This window comes from Bos grunniens, chromosome 29, assembly GCF_055505025.1.
Source record: "Bos grunniens cultivar Pamir isolate PY7600 chromosome 29, Bosgru_T2T1.0, whole genome shotgun sequence".
NCBI lineage: Eukaryota > Metazoa > Chordata > Mammalia > Artiodactyla > Bovidae > Bos > Bos grunniens.
The window spans coordinates 5,281,686-5,306,111 of NC_141193.1; the positions used below are offsets into that span (position 1 = coordinate 5,281,686).

The window sequence follows — 24,426 nt, forward strand, 5'->3', positions numbered from 1 at the left end:
GCAGGTGAGGGCAAGAGGGAAAGGTGCCTGCAGCATGGAACGTGCGCAGAAGAGACTCGGCACATGTGGAGTAAGGGCTGCGGCGGCCGTCACTCTCACCACCACTGCTGGCCCAGAAATTTCACGGTGGACAGTGCTATTTTGCAGGTGAGGAGACTGAAGCCCAGGGTGGGAAATGCCTTACCCAAGGTATCTAGGGTTTTCTATAAACCTAACCAAGCTCTGTGTTGGAGCTTCTCAGTCTGGTTCCCAGATCAGCCCATCACCTGGGAGCTCATTAGAAAGGCAAGCTCTCCTAAACCAGACATCTGCTTCTTCCTGAAGGGGAGAAAGCTCCGGGACCCCCGGCCCCCCTCGGCCCAGCTCCCAGCCTTACCCCATCACGGGGTGCAGCACGATGGCGCGGGGCTCGTCCAGGTCCTCGGACACCAGGATCTTGCGGGAGGTGCCGTTGAGGCGCGTCACCTCGATGCGGTCGGTGCCGGTGTCAGTCCAATAGAGGTTGCGGGCCACCCAGTCGACCGCGATGCCGTCAGGGTCGTTGATCTCGGTGTTGACCAGCGTCTGTGCCCCCGACCCGTCCAGGTATGCCCTGCGGATGGCCCGCACCTCGTCGTCCGTCCAGTAGACGTAGCCCTCCAGCGGGTCGTAGTCGATGGCGATGGCGTGCCGGATGTCGTCCACCTGCAGCACGATGTCCGTGAAGTCTGGCGTGTCCAGCGAGATCCTCCGCAGGTCCGTCCGCCGGGCCAGCAGCAGCACCTCCTCTGCCCCTGTGACCAACACACACGAGCAGCGGGGTCAGAGGTGGGTGGCTCAGCGGGCCTGCAGGGAGGGGGAGGGGGTGGGGGTTGCGGCTGGGGAGGGGCTCAGCCAGGTCCCCGGGGCTTCCTTCCCGGGGCAGGTAAGGTTAGGGAATATTCACAGGATCTTCCTACATGATCCCTAGTTCATCTGGGACCATTTATATCACCGTCTTACAGACAAGACAACAGAGACACAGAAAGGCTAAGCAGCCAGTCGAAAGCCACACAGCCATCTGACTTCAGCCGCTGTGAGAGCTGCTTCATGCTCAGCCCGCCTTCTCCCCTGCAAGCCCCTCTCCTGGCCACAAACAGCCCCAGTTACCAGTCCTGCCCAGGCTCTGGGCTCCAGGCCCTGCTTGCTCACCATACTCCTCAAAGCTCCCACTGGACTCACATGCCACCTCTTCCCAGAAGCCCACCCTGCCTCCCTATACCCACCCAGCAAGGCGGCTTCAAGTCCTGTGCCCACGCACATCATCACGAGTCCATCCTTCCCAGGTGGCCATCTCACCAACACGGGTAAGCGCCTGGGCGGCAGGCGCCCCTCCTTCCCCTCTGTCAGCCTGGCCGTATTGTGCTTTGCTACGTTATTGATTTGCTGTGATTTCCAATCGGCTTGTTTATGACTTAAGTGACGCTGTTGTGATCTAAAGGTGAATCTGTTTACATGGAGGAAGCCCAGCCAGGGTGACGTCATCGATACCTTTCATGGCTGATAAGTTCAGCTGGTGACGGACTCCAGGCTCTGCTGGGAGGCTTCTTGATAGGGACAATGACTCAAAGGACATTTAGACTCTAAACACTGAAAGTCTGTGAGTGCTGGGCAAGGAGACTCTTGGCTGACCTACACGGCTCTCCAAAGATCTTGAGAGCTCCAGCCACGGCCAGGCCACTCCCGGTCAGCAGTGCTGTGAAAGCGTGAGGCCATCTCAGGAAGGGAGCAAACACTGTTCCTGCCCTGAAAAGGCCCCTCCACAGACAGTGGGAGAGCCACGTAAGGGCCCCTGCGTGATGCCCTTGACAGCAGCCCACCTTGCCCACCCAACAGGTGCTGTCACCCACTAGCAAGGGACCTGAGCCAGCAGCCGACATGCAGCTTTTAACTGGATGGACTGACTCTACAGAGAACCAATTCGTCGAAAGGCACACTTTAACTTTTGCCTGGAACAATAATGTAACTGGTTTTGAGTACATGGATGTGAGAGCTGGACCATAAAGAAGGCTGAGCACCGAAGACTGGATGCTTTCGAACTGTGGTGCTGGGGAAGATTCTTGAGCATCCCTTGGACTGCAAGGACAACAAACCAGTCAATCCTAAAGGAAATCAACCCTGAACATTCACTGCAAGGACTGAGCTGAAGCTGAAGCTCCAATACTTTGGCCACCTGATGGGAAAAGTCGACTCACTGGAAAAGACCCTGATGCTGGAAAAGATTGAAGGCAAAATGAGATGGGGCAGCAGAAGATGAGATGGCTGGATGGCATCACCAACCGAACTCCAAGAGACACTGAAGGACAGGGGAGCCTGGAGTGCTGCAGTCCATAGGGTCACAAAGAGTCAGCCACGACTTAGTGACGAAACAACAATGTTATTTCTTTACTGACTTATTAAGAGACAGTATTCCTTACAGTATTGGCTTGTGAACTATTAATAGCATAAATCATAGCTCCCCACGGTGAACCTGTGTTAGATAAGTCATTGGCAAAGACAGTCTCAGTCTCTGAGCAGAAGCTGCCCTGAACAAAACACGTCCTGGATCCTCCCAGGGAGTCATCAGAAGTTCCGGCCGAGGCAGCCTCGCGTGCTACTACACAGAGCCTTATGTGTAGGGCTCCAGGGGTGCTGGCCAGCCCTGACCCGGACACCCCCAGAGGCTGCTGGGGCCAGGATGTGGCCCTCCCCCACCACCACCTGTTCACCCACTCTGGCCCTTTCTGGTCTCGAGGATCCAGAAAAGCAAAAAGATTATGCTCAGAGGCCACCTCTGGCACTCAGGGGGCCTCCTGCCTGGTCTGACGAAAGGCCCAGAACGGGCAAGGACCCGCCTGAAGTCACAGCAGGGAGGGATGCAGACAGGGTGGGGACCACCCCGGCACCCCTCGTGCTGAGGCCCCCAGGACCGGGGTCTGCACCAGACTGCGCCGTCTCCTCACGCCTGGTCCAGCCACAGGCCTCAAACAGCCGATCAGCTTCTTGCCTCAGGGTGGAGCCCTAAGAACCCGCTGTTTTGCGGAGTGATTCTGGGGTCACCCCACCGTGCGTTTCCAGTGAGGGCATGAACTTGATCCAAGGCCCCGTGTTCGTAACCCGATTCCCCCACTAGAGGGTGCTCACGGACAGCAATGGCTTCACGAACTGAGGGCTGGGGAAACTGAGGCAGATGGGGGAAAACGGGAGGTGCAGGGAGTGCTGGAGAAGGTGCCCAGGCACGCGGCTTCATTGGAAACCTCCCCCGAACTCAGATTTAGCTAGAGGTGCTGATGCAAGTTCTGGCTTGGGGTATGGTGGACAGAGAGGAGGGGAGCTCTGCTGCGCTCCATTCCCAAAATGTTCTAGTAACATCAGGGCTGCTTTTCAAGGGCCAGGTCACGGACTGCCTCCTCCTCCAGGAAGCCATTCCTGCCTCCCCTCCAAGTGGTCAGAGGGACCACACACAGGCACCACCCGGCCTACTGCCTCACAGGGATGCTGGCCCGTACCCCACTCTGCTTTCTGCAGCCCCCCAACACAAGGCCCTGCCTAGAGCAGGCGCCAATATCCCAGGACAAGCAGGGAGGATTCAGGGCAGATACTTCCGGAACCCGCTCCTGCTGTGTGATGTGGGGCAGGTCCCTAGCCCTCTCTGGGCCTTGGTTTCCTCATTTGCAGTGAAGAATCAGCCTGACCTGATGGGAATCCCCATCTAGCCCTGACATCAAGAACCATAAACCAAACTCTATGGCGGGTTCTGCCTTAATCTGCCCCCACAGGAGCTGGCGAGAGCGCCCAGAAAATGCTGGTTCCTTAGGGAAACAGACACTCGGTTCCCAAACTTATTTTGAGCCTGTTTCACCCATCCCTGTTCCCATGATTCTACAGACACAGTTATCCGAGATAGCACCATCCTCACACCAACCTCTGAGATGGGTTCATACTTCGTTTTACTGCAGAGGAACCCCGACACACAGAGGTTAAGCTCCTCACCCAAGGACACACAGCAGCAAGTGGGAAAAATAAGGTACCATGAACACTTCAATTCCCGGGGCTGGCACATGCAGGAGGCCCAAGGTCAGTGCACTGGCCCAGCAGGTCTGGTCGCCCCACCAGTGGCTTTGTGGGCAGCAGCTTCAGGCCAGGCCCCGAACCAGGTGCTGGGGTTGGGAGTGGACAGAAAAGATATGGGAATTGCCCACAGGGTGCTCCTGCATTTGCAGGACACAGACCTTCAGTGAGCAAGACCATTAATGAACCAGCGCGGGGAGGAAAGCAGGGGTCATGGGTACCTGCGAAGGGGGCCAGCTGAGACTAGGGGTCTGGGGTCCAGCAGGAGCCTCTGGGATCCATGGGGCTGTGACAACGGATGCAACAGATTCTAGTAGCCTGTCCCTGATGGGTGCGGAGCCACCAGGGGCGAAGTGTGCCCAGACCCAGCCCTTAACCAGTCAATACAAAGCCTCGAGCACACCCCACCATCAGGGAGCTCCATCATCAGTGTTTCTTAGAATCAAGTCTCTGTGGCTGAGGCAGTAATTAAACGCTGGGATAAATCCCAGGTGTTGACTCACTCCAAACCAGGTTTGGGGGTCCTCTGACACCCCTTGGGTCACGGAGCCTTTGAGGTTTTTAGTTGAGCTTTGCAAAAAAAAAAAAAAAAACAGAGACCAGGACCCCTAGGAGAGAGCCAGGGTCTGGCCACGGTCAGCCTGAAGGTCTGAGCAGGCAAAGCCCAACACGGAGACGTGGGGCATGCTGTCCCGGGCCAGGTCGGCGGGGCAGCTGCAGAGAGAAGACCACAAAGCGGGCCTGGACCCCTTGGTCGGCAGACGCTCACCGGGGCGACCTCCAGGGTTGTTTGCAGAAGGTACAAGTAGCAGCTGGCCTTGGAGTGGGCGCAGGGCGCTGGGCTGGCCCAGCAGGAGGAGAGGCCAACCCCCTCCCCAGGACCAGACACAAGGCCTGGGGAGGGCTTTGTTTAAACACCAGGGAAGTAAACTGTTTAGAAACTTAACAGTTTGGCCAAATGGTTTTCTTTGGGGTTGTTTAAACAAATAGCCTGCCCCGCGGCACTGCCGAAGAAAGTGAAAGCTTCCCTTGCTGGCTGGGCAGCGGTCCCTGGAGCCTCCTTGGGCCGGCTTCTGACCGCTCCCCTCCCCCCTGCACCCACCCACGCAGGAAAGAGGGGCGCACCCCTACCCTGGGGTCAGGCACTCCCGACAGAGTGTTCGCCTCAAAATGGAAAAGCAGACTGGAGGGAGAGCCTGATGCCAGGGACACGTCAAGTTCAAGCCCTCCTCCCTGACAACATAGCATCCAAACGGGGCTACCGTCCCCACAGACGAGCGGTGCAGTCACACCCCCCGCAAACTGGGCAGCTCTTATCAGCAGAGACTGCTTCTCTGACAGTCCCAGAGGCTGAAGTCAAAAGTCAAGGTGCTGAGGACTTCCCTGGTGGCCCAGTGGCTAACAACACTCTGCACTCCCAATGCAGGGGGCCCAGGTTCGATCCCAGGGGAGCTAGATCCCACATGCTGCAACTAAGACCCGGCACAGCCAAATCAGTAAAATAAATAAAATAAATATCAATCCATCAATAAAATAAACATTAATACATAAATAAATATTAAAAATCAAGGTGCTGGCAGGGCCAAGCTCCCACGAAAGACTCTGGGAAGAACCGTTCTCAGCCTCTTCCAGCTTCTGGTCGTTGCCAGCAATCCCAGACGGCCCCTGGTCTGTGGCTGCTTTCCTCCGTCTTAACACGCCCTCCTCCCCCGGGGTCTGTGCCTAAGCCTCCCTCTGAGAAGATGACTGGTCCCTGGGTGTCGGGCCGATCCAAACACAGCACAACCTTGTCTTGGTTCCCGCTGCAGAGACTATTTCCTAATCAGGTCATATCCACAGGCTCCAAGGCTGGGGACTTCACTGTTGTCTTTTGGGGGGGCTATGATTCTGTTCCCAACAGTTGGGGAGCATGGGGCAGGGGGACACTTTCCATAGAAGGACGGGTTCAAGGGCAGGAACTCCAGACACAGGGGTGCTGCGGAGGCCGCTCTGCAGCCCCGCAGGCAGGTGTGGGGCAAGCCTCCACCGCCCCCTTTCCGTGGGGTCTGATCTGAGCTTGGAGGCTGGGTACCCGCCGAGGGTGGCCCAGCAGACCATGACTCTACCCTGAATACCTTCTGCACACTGGATGTCGGGGCAGCTCCGTGCCCACCCCTGTCTGCAAGGAAGCCTCATGGAAAGGACAGGCCATGGGGGCAGCACAGCCCGGCCAGGAGACGCACAGAGCCCCCCGGGAAAGAGGCCAAAGGAAGCCCTTGTGACCAGCATCATCTTCGCACCCTCCGGCCCGCCTTCCAGTCGCCACAGGGCTCTGTGTGCCTTCCACCCAGGGGCAGGCGGCAAACGCTCCGGGCTCGGCAAGGCCACAGCCGCCTCTCATGGCCCCTCGGCTGCACCACTGTGTAGAAGCTGCCACAGTTGACGCGTCAGCAAAGGTGTGCAAGCAAAGCGTCCTACGTGGGCGCCAAACCCTGAAAGTCCTACCGCTTTCTCACGTCACCAAACACTCCTCTCGTGATCTTCGTTCAACTGTGTAAAGACCGAACTTAGCCCACAGCTGCCCCCAAACAGGCTGTGAGCCGCCTGGCCCACGGGTGGGGCTGGGGGTTTGCTAGTCCTTGCGTGGGACAGTACACGTGACTTTTAGAGTATCAGAACCATAGTCTGATGACACGGCAAACCACGTCAGGACGGAGGCGGACACAGAGCGACTCCAAGTGCTCTCCACTCCACTCCCCTGTAAACCTAAAACTGCCTGAAAAATAAAGTCCGTTAAGTATTTTAAAGAAAGTTAAAAGGCATATAAATCAATAAGAAAACTACCCAGACCCCAACAATAAACGGGCAAAGACCATAAACACAAACTAACAGAAGACAAAAAACACAATCAATAAACATGAGAAACGGGTAACTTCTTGGTAACTTGACCATTTGAGCCACCAGGGACGCCCAAGCGTTAGTCGCTCAATTGTGTCTGACTCTGTGAACTCACAGACTGTAGCCCACTGGGCTCCTCTGTCCGTGGAATTCTCCCGGGGATTTTCCTGACCCAGTGATCGAAGCCGGGTCGCCTGCATTGCAGGAGGATTCTTACAGGTAGAAGTGAGAGTCCTGTTGCTGCCAGCGGGGTCAGTATGTCCCCACCTCCCAGGGGACTGTCCCGGGCACACTTCCTGGATGGCAGTGTGGCTTAGGGACCCTCTGACCAGGCAACTTCCCCTCCGAGAAGCCAGCCCAAAGCAGCAGCTAGAAATGGACATGGGTTCTCCATCACAGAGGGTCCCCAAGGCTTCGTGAAAACAGCAAAACCCAAACCCGAAAGGAAGAACCTGTAAAGAACCTAGAGATCTCACGAAAGGAAAAAAAGTGAAAGCGAAGTTGCTCAGTCGTGTCCGACTCTCTTCGACCCCGTGGACGGTAGCCCACGAGGCATCTCTGTCCATGGGATTCTCCAGGCAAGAGTACCACAGTGGGTTGCCTTTTCCTTCTCCAGGGGATCTTCCCGAGCCAGGGATCGAACCCAGGTCCCATGCATTGCAGGCAGATGCTTTACCCTCTGGGCCACCAGGAAAGCATTACATATATGAAGGGGCTGGAGTCCAGGTCAGTCATTACACAAGCCCCAGCGGCACCCTCTGGAGAAGGCGGGGCCAGGACAGGCTGGGGAGGCGGTAGGTGGGAAAGTCAGTGTGATGCTACTACACACACGACCCGAACAAATCACACAAGATGTGAATGCGGGCACAGGAGAAAGGACAGGGTGCTCCCTCTGCCCTGGTGCTCCAGTGGTTAAGACGCCTTGCTTCCATTGTAGGCGGCACGGATTTGATCACTGGTCAAGAAACGGAGATCCCACATGCGACAGCCAAAAAAATAAATAAATAAAAGGACAAGAAACACACTTCAAAATATTAACAGCAGCTATCTCTGCTGCTGCTGCTGCTAAGTTGCTTCAGTCGTGTCTGACTCTGTGCAACCCCATAGACGGCAGCCCACTAGGCTCCCTCATCCCTGGGATTCTCCAGGCAAGAACACTCTCGGTGGAAAAATTATGAGAGTTTTTTATTTTCTCCAGTTATTTTTTATGTTTTCCTTCCTACAGCAAACACAAATGTCACTTCAAAACAAGAAAAACAAAGGCTTTAAAAAATGATGCACAAGTTCCTCCCGAGGTGATCTCACAGACTAGGTGGGGCGATGGTCTTTATTCCGGGGACCCACGACGGCTTTCTCAAGGGTGACCTGGCAGGGAGTGCCCTAGCTCTCCACTAAATTGCCACGGGGGTAGGGGGGTTGCGGGGGGACATATTCGGATTCCAGGTTCTGAGCTGTTTGAGCTGAAGAACAGGAGAAGGAAGGGATGGGGAAGAAGCGTCCACAGCCATGGCAGACCAGGAGGACACTGCTGGTGGCGGTCGCCCAGGGTGGGGACCACCTGAAAGGGCCTCAGGGTTAACCCCTTCCACACCTCAACTCAGAAAACGGACTTTTCACAGTGGGCAAAACAAGAGCACATCCCAGGGCCTGGACTGACCACACACGGAAGGGGTGGGGCCTGTGAGTTCCCCATCCCCCAACCCAGCAGGCAGGGTGGACAGCACCCTATCCCCTGCTGAACCACCTGCACTCCAAGGTCATGGCCCCCCACAGGAAGGACGAGGTTCACATCTCAAGGCTCCCCCAAGGCCGCATCACGCCCGAAGGCTCCTCCTGCCAGAGATGCCTCTCCGCCTGCCTGACGCGTCCTCAGCCCCCGTCCTGGCTCTTGGGTCTCCCGTGTCCATCTCCCCTCGCTGCCCCCACGGGAGGCAGAGCCAGCCTTGACCGTGACCCAGGCCCAGAGCCACACAGGCAGAGCCAGGCCCAGCGTAGGCCACGGTCCACGCTGCAGCTTCTAAAGCCATAAACAGCTTCACAGCAGGCAGGCAGCCGGCTTGTTTTTGTTTTTTAGCAATTGATTTTCTCCACTGCCCCCCTGGGGTAAGCGGTTGGACAAACACTGAGACCACAGGCCGGCACCCCAGCCCAGGAAACCGCGCCGAGCGACCACAGGGTCACAAGGCACAGAGGAAGTGGCCAGGCCGGACGCTGGCTCTGCTGGAAACCTGAGGCCTGAGCAGCTGTCCCCCTGCACGGCCCACCTCGGGCCTGTCGGCCAGGCTGCCGGGAAGCTACGGCCCCTGGGAACCACGGGCCGGGTAGGCCCCCTCGCCTGGGGCTGGGCCTGAGTGCACGGCTCTGGGACGGGGGTGACCCCCGTCCTGAGGCCTGGGGTCACTGGACAGCGGCCAGGTCAGTGCCAGCCCTGTGATCACCCCCCCTGCAGCCAGTTGCCTCTGGTCCCGTCCCCAGGCCCCTCACCTGGCCCTCCACAGGCAGCACCTCCTGGGGGTCACACCCGACCTCACCCCCCAGCCCCATTTCCCTCCTGAGTGACCCTGAGCAGGCAAGCTGGCCTGTTCTTCACGGGTAGGACTCAGGTGTGGATAAGGGCCCCAGGCGAGGCTGGGAAGAGAGACATGTTCCAACAGAGTGTGGTTGGATGGGCAAATGCGAAGTGGGCAGCCAGGCTCCCTGAAAGGCAGGAATGTGGGGTGGGGGTCTGGCAAAGAGCCCAGGACTGGCATGAGGAAGGCTCCGTCCCACCTCTTCAGGCAGGTGGCTCCGTTCTTTAGCAAGCCCACACGGGGGTTGCTCTGAGCCCAGGCAGACCAGAGGCGTCCCTAGAGGACTCTGGTGCACGCAGGCAGACGTCCCCGGGGCCCAGGCGGGGCAGGGGAGGGCTGGGCTCAGGTCTCGTCTCTGCCCCTCCTGTGCCTCTGACAGTGCGTGTGGACAACGCAGGCCGGCCAGAGACCCTGCCTCATACAGCGTCATTCCTAGCCCCCAGGAGGTGCTGGGCGCTGGGGCGTCCGTCCACCAGGGCCCGGACCTTGAGAGCACAGAATGTGTCCCTGAGGGGACCCGTCTCAGCCCCCGGGGTCCATCCAGGGCCAGGCTGGAGCTGGGCGCGACTGCAGAAGCAAGGGGCATACTGGACAGACTGGGAGGGAGGGGGCTACGCGGCGAGTGACTGCAGTCTCACTGCGGCCGGTGGACACGGGGATCTGCACGCCTGACCACACCCAGGACACCCGCCTGTCCAAGGCCCCAGACCCACGACGACACTTTTTTCTTTCAGAGAATATGGCAGGCTCCCCTCTCCTCTTTTATTAGTTTTAAAAGTTAGTCTTCAGACTCAGACACAAAAGAACACATGGTGTGTGGTTCCATTTCTATGACGTTCCGGAACAGGCAAAACTAATCCGTGGTGATGGAAGTCAGGACAGCGGCCGCCTCGGTGGGGGGGATGGGGGGTGGGGGGCTTGGTTTACGGCGGGAGGCTGCCAAGGGCACCAGGGAACTTTCCGGGTGGTGGAAGTCTTCTGTATCTGGTGTGGGGTGGTGGTTATGTAGATGTATACAACTGTCAGAGCTAATCAAAATCTACACTTAGAACCTGTGTGTCTGCAAGTTATATTAAATGCCTCAATTTCTTAAAAAAAAAAAAAAAGTCAGCGCTTGGGCTTGTGACACCATTTCCTGGGACAGTGCAATCTGATTTTCTTGCTATTAAAAATTCACGGTCCGTGGCTGAGAACAGCAGCTGCCTTCTGTTTGCAGAGTCGACGCCAATCACTGCCCGGGTGGCGGCAGCCCGGGCCACAAGGGCCTCCTTTCTTTTCCCTTCGACCTACTTCCCCGATAAGTGACAAGACAGCCAGACTGGGAACAAACGCACCCCTTATCCCTCAGGCCTGAGCCTCGGCTAATCCTCCCGGACAGACGGATGGACGCGAGGGGCCCAGTTGTCAGCCCGCCCATCAGACCCGACAGTGGGCGCCTCTGTCCCCCCGGCTGCCCCCGCCTGGCCACATCTCTGCAGCCCTTTCGTCTCCTGTCCCCATGAACATCTGTTAAAACTCCTTCCTGGCGAGGTGCGGCAGGCGGGCCGTCAATCAGCAGCAAAGGCCTGGGCTGGGGGTATGGAGAATGACACCCCAGTACCTCCTGGCCACCCCCGGGTAGCAGAGCCACATGCCCCAGACACGGGCCCACAGATCACCTGCCCAGGTCACTCAGGCCCCGAGGAGGGGCGTGCCCCACGGGCATGAGGAAGACCCAGGGACAGAAGTCAGAAGAACAGGGCAGGTCCCCCGAGGGGCGGGCCCCCAAGCGGCTGGAAGCAGCGGCAAGAGCGAGCGCCCTGGGTCGGTGGTGGTAACTCCCAAATAAGGCCCCGCTACTGCTGTTTTTAGCCCATTCCACATAATTGGAAAAACATGGGGAAAACCAAAGCCAGCCGGGCACCTCCGTCGGCGTGGCTGCCAGGGAGGGGGCGGGGAGGCTGGTGCTGGAGGGCACGCGGGCTCGCGGTCTGGCCCGGGCCGGGCTCCTGGCCCAGGGCGGGCTCCCCGCCTCGGGGACCAGAGTCACTCGGTTCCCCCCAGGCTTCACTCAGCCCGCAGCAGGGCCAAGGCAGAGGAGGGCCACTTGCTGGGACTTCCACTCCAGCCTCAGAACCCACCGGTGCCTCCCTGGGTCTCCAGAAACACAGGCCCCTGAAGCCAGTGGGTGTCACATCCCCGCCCAGGGGGCTGTGGGAAAAGAGACGCCCCTCGGCCCACAGGCAGGGAATCCCAGGGCTCCTGTCCTGTCTGTGTGCCCCTGCCCGGCAGGCTCTGCCTCTCTCCTGACACCCGCTCCAGCCCTGCTGAGGGGCGTCCTCCGATCTCCCCACGTCACCAGCGAGGGGGCTGCAGCTCAGGGCGCGGACGGGCTCCCCACTCTGTGGACATTCAGCAGCAAGTGAACCAGCCTCCCCACTCCACCCTCCACTTCCCGGGGGACCCCCGGACCCGCCTCAGGATGTCGCAGGCTCCCGGGTCCAAGCGTCATCCCATCTCAGCTTTGCCCCTGGGGAAGGCGCTGACCCCTGCACAGGGCCGGCTCTCCCTGGCTCAAAATCAGGAAAAAAACAGGATTCATGCACGTCACACAAATGTCTTCAAATTCAACTCCATGGCCTTCTCTGATGCTTCAGCTGGTAAAGAATCCACCTGCAATGCAGGAGACCTGGGTTCAATCCCTGGGTCGGAAAGATCCCCTCAAGAGGAAATGGCAACCCACTCCAGTATTCGTGCCTGGAGATTCCCATGGACTCGAGGTCGCAAAGAGATGGACACGACGGAGTGACTAGCACACACACACAAGCATAAAAGGTCAGGCACCCGGGGTGAGAGCGCCAGGAATCTGCAAGTCACGCCCGAAACCCTGGCTTCCCATCCTGAGAAGTTTCCGGCCGTGCAGGTAGTTCCCGACCCGCTACCTGGCAGCTGCCTTGGGCACACATCCAGGGCAGAGGCAGCCCTCCACCGCCCACACCTAGTCCCTTGTCATGGAGGTTTGCTGGGGCCAGGAACCTGGATGTCACGTGGGTGATGGTAATTCCAACACAGCCAGGCCCCCGCCCCAATCCAGAATCCTTCTAGCTCAACACTGGCCTTCATCCACAGAAAGGAGAGCCACATGCCTGGCTTCCCCATTGGCCAGGCGAAGAGGGCTCCCCAAACACTGGGCCCCCCTCCCAGCTCCTCTGGGTACCAGTTGGCATCCACATCTATTCCTGATTCCAAATGTCCAGGGAAGAACTGCTCTCCTGCCATCATGCCTGCCTGGCTCCAAGTTCAAGTTCAAATTCAAGCACAGCTCATATTTGTTAGGCAGCCAGGCCTTCCTCTCAACAACCCCATGAATCAGGTACTACCTGCTTACTCCTCACTTAGTTGTGTCCAACTCTTTGCGACCCCATGGACAATAGCCCGCCAGGCTCCTCTGTTCATGGGGATTCTCCAGGCAAAATACTGGAGTGGGTTGCCACGCCCTCCTCCAGGGGATCTTGGCAATCCAGGGATCAAACCCAGGTCTCCCACATTATGGGCAGATTCTTTCCTGTCTGAGCCACCAGGGAAGCTGATCATCCCTTTTTACTGCTGAGGAAATGGAAGCACAGAGAGGCTGAGCCAATTTCCCAAGATCACACAGCCAGCACATGAGTTAAGGTTTCATAAAAGGAAGGCTGCACACAGAAAGCCATCACATGATTGAAAAGTGAAAGTGTTAGTCGCTCAGTCGTGTCCGACTCTTTGTGATCCCATGGACTGTAGCCCACCAGGCTCCTCTGTCCATGGAATTCTCTAGGCAAGAATACTGGAGTCCCAGGTTGCCATTTCCTGCTCCAGAGGATCTTCCCAACCCAGGAATCGAACCTAAGTCTCCTGCAATGCAGGCAGATTCTTTACCATCTGAGCCACCAAGAAAATCACTCTAAATTCTGGGTATGCCCAAGAGAGTATTTCCTCGCTACCCAAAGTCTTCAGCAGGCTCTCAACTGAAGACCAGAACCGTGTTACATGTCACGAATGTTGCCTTTGACACACCATATCCTGGACGGAAGCCGCCCAGGCACAGTCTGTGTCCATTTCCCTCTGTCCCAGAGGCCATCCCCCTAGCCCAGGGCCTCCTCAAGAGCCCTCACCACGTGGCTTTGGCTCTTGACCCCCGTGGGACCCTGGACCTCACCAATTCCTCAGCCAAGAGGAGATCCCTGAGTGATCCCAGGGCCTCCTCAGCTGCTCCCGGAATTCCATCCTCCCTACCGGACACCCCGAGCCTCGGAAGACCCTGGCGGCCCTCCATGGGTACTGTTGCCTTCCGGCCGGCAAGGCGCCTGCGCCAGATCCTCGGAGCCCCGCCAGTGACATTCAATAGGCTTCAGCGCCTCACTTTCTTCATGTTACCCTCGCATTGCCAGCTTGTCTCCAGGCAGTGTTTGCAGCTGATACCCCGCACGGCGTCAGCAGTCAAAACCCGCATTCCACACATGATTTATGTCCGCTGGGACATGGAGCCCTGGCCGCTCGGGAGGCTGCAGGAGCAGGGAAGGCAGCCACCGCGCTCAGGAGACGGGAGGCGGGGGGTCCTTTTCATCAAACGTCGTCCTTTAACATGACACTCTGTCTGTGGCAAAGAACAGAGGCTGGGCGCGGGGGGACCCGAGTCCCGAAGCCCCCTTTCCGCCAGGGGAGGCGTCACTGTTTGTGACATCTGAAACCCTCAGCCCCACTGGGTCCTCGCTCACAGGACGGGCTCTGACTCGCTGCATCTGTCACCCAGACAGCCGAGGAGGCCCCCTAGGGACAGAACCCCCTTCTCATTCACGCTCGCGCTCCTCTGGGTGAAGGACACGGGGAGGTGTTTGAGGACCACCTCGAATGTCCAGAAAGCCACCTTGGGGGCAAACCCTTGAGATGCTCTAAGAAGCTTCTGGGTTGCTTCTCGACTTCAATGAAAACATTTAGGAAATTCTGTTTACCCTTTCCCACCCCGGCTGCCCCCAAATCGCTTCAACTTCTAACAAGCTCCAAGGCAGGAGCTACATAAGCCGCCCTTGACCCCCCGGAATGAACCCTGCATCAGTGGGAAGCAAGTGGGTTGTGAACCAGCCTTATGAAAACCGGGCCCCGGGCATCCCATTCTCATGCAAACCAAGACTCCCATCCACGGCTTTTGTCTAAGCTGTTCCCTCTTCTGACCTGACACCCTGGTCCTGGACGGGGCATATGGAGCAAATGCAGGTGAGTGCAGCCTCATTGCGACGATGTTCTATGCAGACCCCCGCCCTGTGCCTCGCTCCCACCCAAGCATGGGCCCCTCGGAATGACAACAAGAACATTTTTCTTCCACGAGCTTGGCATTCTCCAGCTGAGTCATTTGAAAAAGTGTCCTTCACAGCTGGGGAGGGGACAGTTCTGACAAAACCAGGAGTGGCTGACTCCCAGGGCTCTTTGGGAACTGGGTCCACCCCAGCCCCACCCCACCCTATACCCCGCACACCCCGCCCCCCGAGGGCTTGCTTCCGACAGGAAAGACAGGCTTTGCTGCTAATCCCCAGTTCCCCTCATGGGTATCGGTGTCAGCTCCCAGCACAGAGCTTCCAGCCCCAGGTACTGCCTCCTCCAGGAAGCCCTCCCACCCCTCTCCCTGCGGGTGATGCCTGCAGAAGGTACACAATCCTCTCAAAGGACTCGACCCCAGGCAGTGGCCAGAGTTCAGAGTTCAGAGTTCAGAGGCCCCAGCTACTGGGATGGTGGAAACCCGAAAGAAGCCTACAGCCCCGACTTGTTCTGGTTGGAAAGGAATCTGGGCCTCCCCCAGGGGGTGGCAGGATCCTCGGACAATGGAGGCAAACCCAGCCGCGTGGGCCTGCCACAATGTCAAAGGTGTGAATGGTGGGCATGGCTACTGTTTATGTAGACCCACTAAGTGCAGGGGGTCTACAGCATTTGCAACTCCTGTTGACGCCCTGGGTTCTCCACAGCTTCCCTGGCAGGGGGTGGTCTCGACCCGCCCCCACTCCCCATCTCACAGACAAGGAAGGGAGGGACCCAGGGCTACACCCCAGGGTGGCCTGGTCAAGTCCCTTCTGGAACTCCAGGCTTCTCTGGCTGTGCCACTTCACTGGGCCGTGACTCTGGGCTTCGATGAGGGTTCACGGCCCATTTCTGCCCACACCCCACTGGTGGAACTTTGACGCAGGAAGGCCCCCTAACCGAAGCAGCTGCACGAGGCCCCCCTGGGGAAGGCCCTGCTGCATGAACTACCTTCTTGGGGTTGTGTCTGTCGACTACAAACTGGCACGTAGCATGGGCACTTGCCACCACCTCTACCAAGATTAGATCGAGTGCTGCTGCGGCTGCTGACTTCCAACACGTCCTGAAAGGAGCTCGGGGTGGAGAGTAGGAATGGAGGCATCTGTGCTCCAGGAAAAGCTGGCAGGACGGGCCTTCGGATGGTTAGACATCTTCAGACGCCCATTTTATGAGCCAATTCTTGTATCTCCTCACATCTAGAAAAGCGCTACAGCCCTTCATGTGATGTGACGTCTGTTCCTTGTGACTAGCAGAAGCCTTCTGCAAAAATATGAGCTTGGTTGCATGTACTTCTTCACCAAGACCACAATATACTGACCTCTTTCACCTACCTCTTTCTCAGCTATCTGCGATGCTATCTCCAGGCTATCGTCCTCATGTATTTTCTAAAGTTGACACATCCATCACTGGGCCTTCCCCAAATGTCCACATGCAGCCTGGTTCTACATACTTGGAGTGGGCGGAGATGGCAACCATATATGTATCCCCCTCCCTCTCCCAGAGCAGACATCACCAGCCGATCCAACACAGGGCTCAGGCAGATAGCACCCATCGATGGCAGGTAACAGACAGCACATCCAGATCACTCTACCTCCAGGGCCAGGCCCCAAGCCAGCCCTCTCACAGCAGCGAGACTCGGAAATTGCAAAAACAGAAATAGAACAGAAATGCCCAACAGGAGGAAGATGATTTGAAGGTCCACACACTTGACGAACATTCTTCAGGCAGTGACACACGCTCCTGAGGCGCCGTGTGCGTACCCAGTCACGTCTGACTCTTTGTGACCACACGCACTGTACCCCACCAGGCTCCTCTGTCCATGGGATTTTCCCAGCAACAATACTGGAGTGGGTTGCCATTTCCTCCTCCAGGGGATCGTCCTAACCCAAGGATCAAACCCACATCTCCTGCGCCTCCTGCACTAGCAGGCGGATTCTTTACCACTGAACCACCCGGGACATATCTCATGTAATTGCAAATACTCCTGCAATACTGTCAACCGAAATGTATAGACACATACGGCAAAAGAGCAGAGAAAGGTACACCAAAACCTCTGCACCATTTCCAGATTTCCCTTTCGTGTCTGCAATACACAAAGCAGAAATGGCTCCATAATTCGCAGGGACCACCGCAGAGTGAAAATGCAGGGTCCTTTCAAGTCGACAACAGAGCACAAAATGGGGCTCTTCTGAACGTGGGGCTCCATGTGCCTGCACAGATCAGACACCTGTGAGGTCGGTCCTGACACCAACTTGGCTCCTGCCACAGGGCAGCCACACAGGCTGTTCCTTCTCTCTGGGCCATCTCCCTCCTCCCTGCTGATCCCCAAGTCTCAGCTTAAACGGTACCTCCTGGGGTGGATCTTCTCTGGCCGTCCACTTCAGGCAGTCAGTCCCCCCGACCCACCCCCCCTGTGCATTACAGTAAGCCCCCTACACACAAGCCGTCAAGTTGCGAACTTTAAAGATGCGAACGTGCATCTGGTTCCGGCGGGGGATCAGAACCTGTGCCATCCACGCCAGGGGTGACCGACCCTGCAGCTCGCCCTCCGTCTCTTGTCGCTGACCACCCTTCAGCTCTGCCATCTCCCACCTCCTCTCGCTCCCCCAGTCAGTAACTCTTCTGGCCTGCTCACTCGATGCTGGCCCCTTTTTGCCCTTCTGCTGTTGTACTGTTCTACTGTCCTTTCCAAGGTACTATCCTGTAAGGTAAGAAATGTTTCCATTTTCATGTTTGTTTGCTTCTTATGTATTATTTGCATGAAAAGTATTGTAAGCCTATTACAGTACAGTACCCTATACCCGATCGTGTTAGTTGGGTTCCCTTGGCTAACTTTGTTAGCCTTACCAACCAAGTGGACTTACAGCACTCCCAGAAGGGAACTCATTCAGATTAGGGGACTTACTATACTCTGTCGCAGCCTCTTTCGTGCGTCTTGCATTAACCTGATCCAAATCTGTTAACAACTTTTATTCATGTGTGTGCCCGCTCCCTGTCAACCTGACCAACTGGCACGTGTGCCCTGTGAGCAGCGGGGAAACAGGCCTGCCTGGCTCGATACCTGCTTTAGCCCCAGCACACAGCAGGCACGTGGGAACGACCTGGGGGTATGTGGAACCTAGCGGATGCCACGTTTTTCAGATTTGCCATCATGAACTTTTGTTTTAAATCCAGGACGAAGTACTGCTCCTCCCTTCTGCCCCCAGCCCACCAGGGGAGCCCTCACCTTCCCTTTCTTTCCCTCAAGTGGGGCTGGCCCAGAGGTGGCTGCTTCCAGTCGCCTCTCACTACCGCCCTCGCTGGTCTGGCCCGAGTTCACCCTGGTGCTGCCTGGCTGTGCTGGGCCCTGGACGTCCCCAGGGACAAGCTGTATCCTGGACACACATCATTTCCAGAAGAGCACACCCTGAACTCCACACCTGGCAGTAAAGGCCCCCAGGCAGCGCCCCAAGACGGGTGAAACTTCATTACAAACAATCACAGCACGAGTGCTTGAAGCAGCAAACGTGCGACAAGTAAGGGGGAGAATAAAGAGGCGGAAAAATGTCAAAAGCAAAGAACATCACTCGTGCAGGGGGCGGGAAATCAGGTAAACTTCATGCATCCGGAAGATAACTCCTGTTAAGGATGTGTTCACAACCTACGTTTCCAGGGGGTGGGAAGGAAATGGGTGATTATGGCAGGAAGATTCCAAGAGAATGGGATGCAAGGGTCAAAATGAATCATAGGATTTCCCTGGTGGTCCAGGGGTTAAGACTCTGTGCTTCCACAGCAGGGGGCACGGTTTCCACCCTTGGTCAGGGAGCCAAGATCCCACACTGCCACACAGCGTAGCCAAAACAAAAATAATAATAAAAAATAAAATGTTTTTAAAATGAATTATAAGTTCCACAGCAACGCTTACGAAAAAAGTAGAAGAGCAAAGACAGGAGCTTTCGGGAGGGCCCGCGGTGCCGCAGAGTTGGGAGCCCTCGGAAGAGGCGGGAGGAGAGGCCGACGTGTCTGCCGCTGCCTCCTGCGTCCCGGTTCCCAGCACACCACCCTCCTTACCCTAACAGTTGACAACGGCCAGCTTTTAGGGTGTGATCACACAAGCAGGGAGGGTGCTAGGCACTCGGGGTCTCAGCCCGTCCGGCACGACCTCCTCTTACAGACGGGAACCCCAGGGCGCCCGTCGGGCAGCAGAGCCCAAATCTGACCCAATCCCGGCGGCTCGGAGCCCAGACCGTGTAAGCCCCTCCCCGAGGGAAGCAGATGGTGGGCACCCAGGCCGGCGGCCGCCCCTCCCCGGCTCACCTGCCTTGCACGTCTGGCCGTTGTCCTGAAGCTGCACGCCCGTGGGGCAGGCGCAGGCGTAGAAGGGCTCCCGCGGGGACAGCAGGCACAGATGGGAGCAGCCGCCGTTGTCCTCCTCACACCGCGTGTGGTCTGCGGGAAACGGGGCGGGGGACACCATTCCGGAACTGACCCTCGACCCCCACTCCCGCCTCGCCCGACGTGGGCATCCTCCCCGCCCCTCCTCCTCCCAATTTCCTACAATGAGAAACCCCGTCTACATCAGGGCCCCTCCATGGCCACCTCCCCCATGGAGGCCACCCCCAGCCCTCGCTGGCAGGATCCCAGGACCTGTCCGCCTGGCAGTGGTGCCGCCCTGGGTTGGGGGTTCCTAGAGCAGAGGCCTGTCTTATCTGTCACGTGCTTGGACCTCATGGGCTCTGCACAGGCGCTCGATGGCCACACAGGGCCGAGTCTCTCGATGCTGATGACGAGACTTTTTGCTCTCCCTGGCACAATGCAACTGAACTGACACTCCCAGCATCTCACTCTGCCCAGGACAGGATTGGGGGGGGACCCATGAAACGCGAAGTGCTGAAAGTGTTAGTCGCTCAGTTGTGTCCGACTTTCTCCAGGCAAGAACAGTGGAGTGGATTGCCAGTCTCTTCTCCACGGGAATCTTCCCAACCCAAGGATTGAACCTAGCTTGCATTTAAGGACCACGGAGCTCTCCCCAGAAGACAAGTCCAGAGAGCCCCACCCCTGGGACTCTACTTAAATTCAAAGTTGGGACCTTCAACAGCATCAAGGCCAAAATCCACCCACACTCTCTGTGGTCCCCATGGGACCTGGTGGAGGTCCCCGTAAGAGCAGGTGGTGGTCCTTGAGGGAGTGGGTGAACCCAAGTCCCTGGCCCTGCTGGCTGCCTGTCACAGGGGCTTTTCACCATCAGAGACCCCTCCACGACCCCATGGAGAGCCCAGGCTGAGAACTCAGACCTGGAGCAGATTTTCCATGAGTAAGTATGTAATCTCCACTGGGCCTTGAAAAACAGGGCAACCTTCCTTGGGAATCCTTCTTCCATCCCTGAGGACAGCCCTGCCCAAAGCAGCCCCCACGCCAGCTCTACAGAGGGACCTCTCCCAGCCTGCCCCCTCCCCATGCGAAGACACCAGCCTCCCGCGCTCAAACCCGGCCCGGCCCCTGACTTACAATAAGGCTGTCGCTCCGGGCTGAGCACTTGAATATCCATGGGCGAGTAGAGAGCGCTAAGGATCTCCTTCCTCTTGTCTCCAGTCCTCTTGTTACAGGCGTGGATGGAGCGGGTCTGCCAGTCTGTCCAGTACAGAGTGTCTCCAGAGAGCGTCAGGGCAAAGGGGTGCGTCAGACTGCCCTCCACGACCTTCTGCCTGCAGGGGCGGGTGGAGAAGCCATCACGGGGGGTGGTCCCCACTGCGTTCCCCTTCTTGTAAGCCTTCCATCGTCACTGCTGACCCATCAACATCACACCGGCTCATGGAGCGGTGATGGAGCAGCCTGAGACCCCAGCACCCCAGGAACCCTCCATCAGGTTGCACCTTTCAGACCCAGCCAACCCCCCACCACCCCTGACAATGACATGGGCGCCCTTGCACACACAATTGCTCCCCATCCAACCTGATTCTAGAGTGGGGGATGCCAGCAAAATACCCCACAAGGAAGAAACACGGAAGAGAGGTGGCAAGCCAGAAGCCACATCTGGAGGCAACACACAGATGACAATCACAGCTGTCCTGCCCTAACAGCTGAATACAACCAGAACAAAAGTAACATGCCCTTTCCTCTGAAACCAATCATTTATTTACCAAAGCAAATTAAACTTGCATCAATCTGAAAATTAAAAAAAAGGTAGTCTCTTCTGTCTATTAGGGCATCCCAGGTGGCTCAGTGATAAAGAATCCGCCTGCCAATGCAGCAGACGCAGGAGACGTAGGTTCGATCCCTGGTTCAGGAAGACCCCCTGGAGAAGGGAATGGCAGCCCACTGCAATATTCTTGCCTGGGAAATCCCATGGACCGAGGAGCCCCGCAGGCTACAGTCCATGGGGTAGCAAAAGGTCAGACACAACTTAGCGATGAAGCACCTACAGGGACAGGGAAGAAGAGTTCTGTGTATTTACAATACCCAGCAAACAAGAACTTGTTTTTTCGTGAAATTATGGATGCCGGTAATAGAATCATAATTTACACAGCTGGTAGCATGCAATTACCTGGTTTGAGGACTCTCGCCCCACTGTAGGGTAGGAGGCAGGAGCTGTGGGTGGGTGGCCACCGGCACGTGCTCAGCCCCCGGTGCAGCGCCCAGGAGAGAGTAATACTCGAGAGGCGCCACTGGCCGAAGACCACACCCTCGTGCTCAGGGTGGATCTGACCCGATCGCCTCTTCCCTGTTTTTTTTAGGCCGCGCCACGCGGCACGTGGGATCTTTGTTCCCCAGCCAGGGATCGAACCCGAGCTCCCTGCAGTGAAGTGCACAGTCCTAACCACTGGATCGCCACGGAAGTCCATTCCCTGTTTTCTTGATGTCACTTTAAAAAAAAATTTACTGAATACAAAGGATCATTAGAGAATGTGTTCAGTCACTAAGCCATGTCTGACTCTTTTACCATCCCATGGACTGTAGCCTGCCAAGTTCCTCTGTCCATGGGATTTCCCAGGCAAGAATACTGGAGTGGGTTGCCGTTTTCTTCTCCAGGGGATCTTCCCGACCCAGGGATCAAATCCTGCATTGCCGGCAGATTCTTTACCACTGAGCCACTAGGGAAGCCCTCATAAGAGAACACTATACCAACAAATCAGACAACCTAGAGGAAATGGATAAATTCCGAGAAGCATACAATCTTCCAAGAGTGAATCATGAAGAAACAGAAAATCTGAATAGACCAATAACTAGTAACAAAATTGAGTCAGTGATCAATAAACTCCCCCCACACAGAAGTTCAGATCCAGATGGTTTCATAGGTGAATTCAACCAAATATTTAAAGAGTTAATACCTATACCTCTCCAATTATTCCAAAAAATAGAAGAGGAAGCAGAGAATAGTCATCACCAAAAAGATCAGACACAACAAGGTTGGCAGGTAGAGAAGAGAAGCCCTTGTGCATTGTTGGCGGGGATGTAAATTGGTACAGCCAGTATGGAGAACAGTATGCAGCTTCCTCAAAAAACTAAAAATAAAACTACCGTACAATCCAGCAATTCCATATCTGAATAAGTTCCCTAAGAAAATGAAAACACAAACTTGAAAAGATGTAAGGATCCCTGTGCTCATTGCAACTGTGATTACAATGGCCAATGTATGGAAGTAACCTGTGTCCATAAACAGATGAACTGAGTGAATAAAGAAAAGATGGTGTGTGTGTGTGTGAATAAAATCCAGCGGAATACTATTCAGCCATAAAAATAATGAAATCTTGTCATTTGCGGCACCATGAATGGACCTGGAGAGTATTATGCAAAGTGAAAAAAGGTCAGAGAGAGAAAAGCAAATACCATATGATTTTCTTGACACGTGAATTCCAGAAGACAAAAGGGAAACAGACTCAGAGATACAGAGAACAAACAGGTGGTTGCCAGAGGGGAAGGGATGGGGAAACAGACGAAATAGATGGAGGAGATCAGAGGTACAAACTTCCAGCTACAAGATAAATCAGTCATGGGGATTTATGTAATGCACACATAAAGAATACGGTCAATAAAACCATAATGAGTTTGCTTGGGGATGGATGGCTAACTGTTCTTGCTGTGATCATTTCATAATTGAATCACGATGTTTTTACACCTGAAATGAATACAGTAATACTGTATGCTAATTATAACTCCATAAAAAATATTAAAAGCCCAAACTCATAGATACAGAGAACAGACTAGCGGTTGCCAGGGGTGCAGCAGTGGGTGAAATAGCTGGAAGAGATCAAAACACACCATATTTCCAGATTTAAGGTAAGTCAGTCCTGGGGGTGTAACGTACAGCATGTACATTAACAATACATAACAATGTATAGTTAACAATATTGAATTGTATTTAAAAGTTGCCAAGAGAGCGGATCAGCGGATCTTGTAAGTTCTCATCACAAGGGAAAAAATTGTAACTATGTCTAGGGATAGAACTGGACATGGAACAACAGACTGCTTCCCAATATGAAAAGGAGTACGTCAAGGAGGTATATTGTCACCCTGCTTATTTAACTTATATGCAGAGTACATCATCAGAAATGCTGGGCTGGAGGAAGCACAAGCTGGAATCAAGATTGCCAGGAGAAATATCAATAACCTCAGATATGCAAATGACACCACCCTTATGGCAGAAAGTGAAGAAGAACTAAAGAGCCTCTTGATGAAAGTGAAAGAGGAGACTGAAAAAGTTGGCTTAAAGCTCAACATTCAGAAAACTAAGATCATAGCATCCAGTCCCATCACTTCATGGCAAATAGACGGGAAACAGTGGAAACAGTGGCTGACTTTATGTTTTTGGGCTCCAAAATCACTGCAGATGGTGACTGCAGCCATTAAATTAAAAGACGCTTACTCCTTGGAAGAAAAGTTATGACCAACCTAGACAGCATATTAAAAAGCAGAGACATTACTTTGCCAGCAAAGGTCCGTCTAGTCAAGGCTATGGTTTTTCCAGTAGTCATGTATGGATGTAAGAGCTGGACTGTAAAGAAAGCTGAGCGCCGAAGAATTGATGCTTTTGAACTGTGGTGCTGGAGAAGACTCTTGAGAGTCCCTTAGACTGCGAGGAGATCCAACCAGTCCATCCTAAAGGAGATCAGTTCTGGGTGTTCACTGGAAGGACTGATGTTGAAGCTGAAACTCCAATACTTTGGCCACCTGATGAGAAGAGCTGGCTCATTTGAAAAGACCGTGATGCTGGGAAAGATCGAAGGCAGAGGAGAAGGGGACGACAGAGGATGAGATCGTTGGATGGCATCCCCAACTCAGTGGACATGGGTTTGGGTAAACTCCAGGAGTTGGTGATGGACAGGGAAGCCTGGTGTGCTGCAGTCTGTGGGGTCACAAAGAGTCAGACATGACTGAGTGACTGAACTGAACTGACTGATAGGGATAATCATTAACTAAACTTATTAGGGTCATCATTTTGCAATACATATGTACAAGGGGAGAAAAACGTAACTATGTGATAAGGATAGATATTAACTAAACAACTAAACTTATTACAGTCATCATTTTGCAACATACAAGTGTAACAAATCACAGTGTAATACACCCAAAATGAACATAATTGTACATGTCAATTATATCTCAATAAAAACCCAAACCGAACAAACAA

At 55.4% G+C, this 24,426-nt stretch overlaps 1 protein-coding gene across 7 annotated transcripts in view; it reads right to left on the reverse strand.

Moving 5' to 3' along the window:
• Positions 1 to 24,426, reverse strand: part of LRP5 (LDL receptor related protein 5) — a 124,090-nt gene that overhangs the window by 51,915 nt on the left and 47,749 nt on the right. For all 7 annotated transcript variants that reach the window (XM_086385293.1, XM_086385291.1, XM_086385289.1 and 4 more), the window contains exons 4-6: positions 20,307 to 20,503; positions 19,116 to 19,247; positions 377 to 773 (exon numbers count right to left, since the gene is read on the reverse strand). In XM_086385293.1, coding sequence (XP_086241419.1) covers positions 377 to 773; positions 19,116 to 19,247; positions 20,307 to 20,503 — 726 coding nt within the window. The remainder of the gene's footprint in view (positions 1 to 376; positions 774 to 19,115; positions 19,248 to 20,306; positions 20,504 to 24,426) is intronic.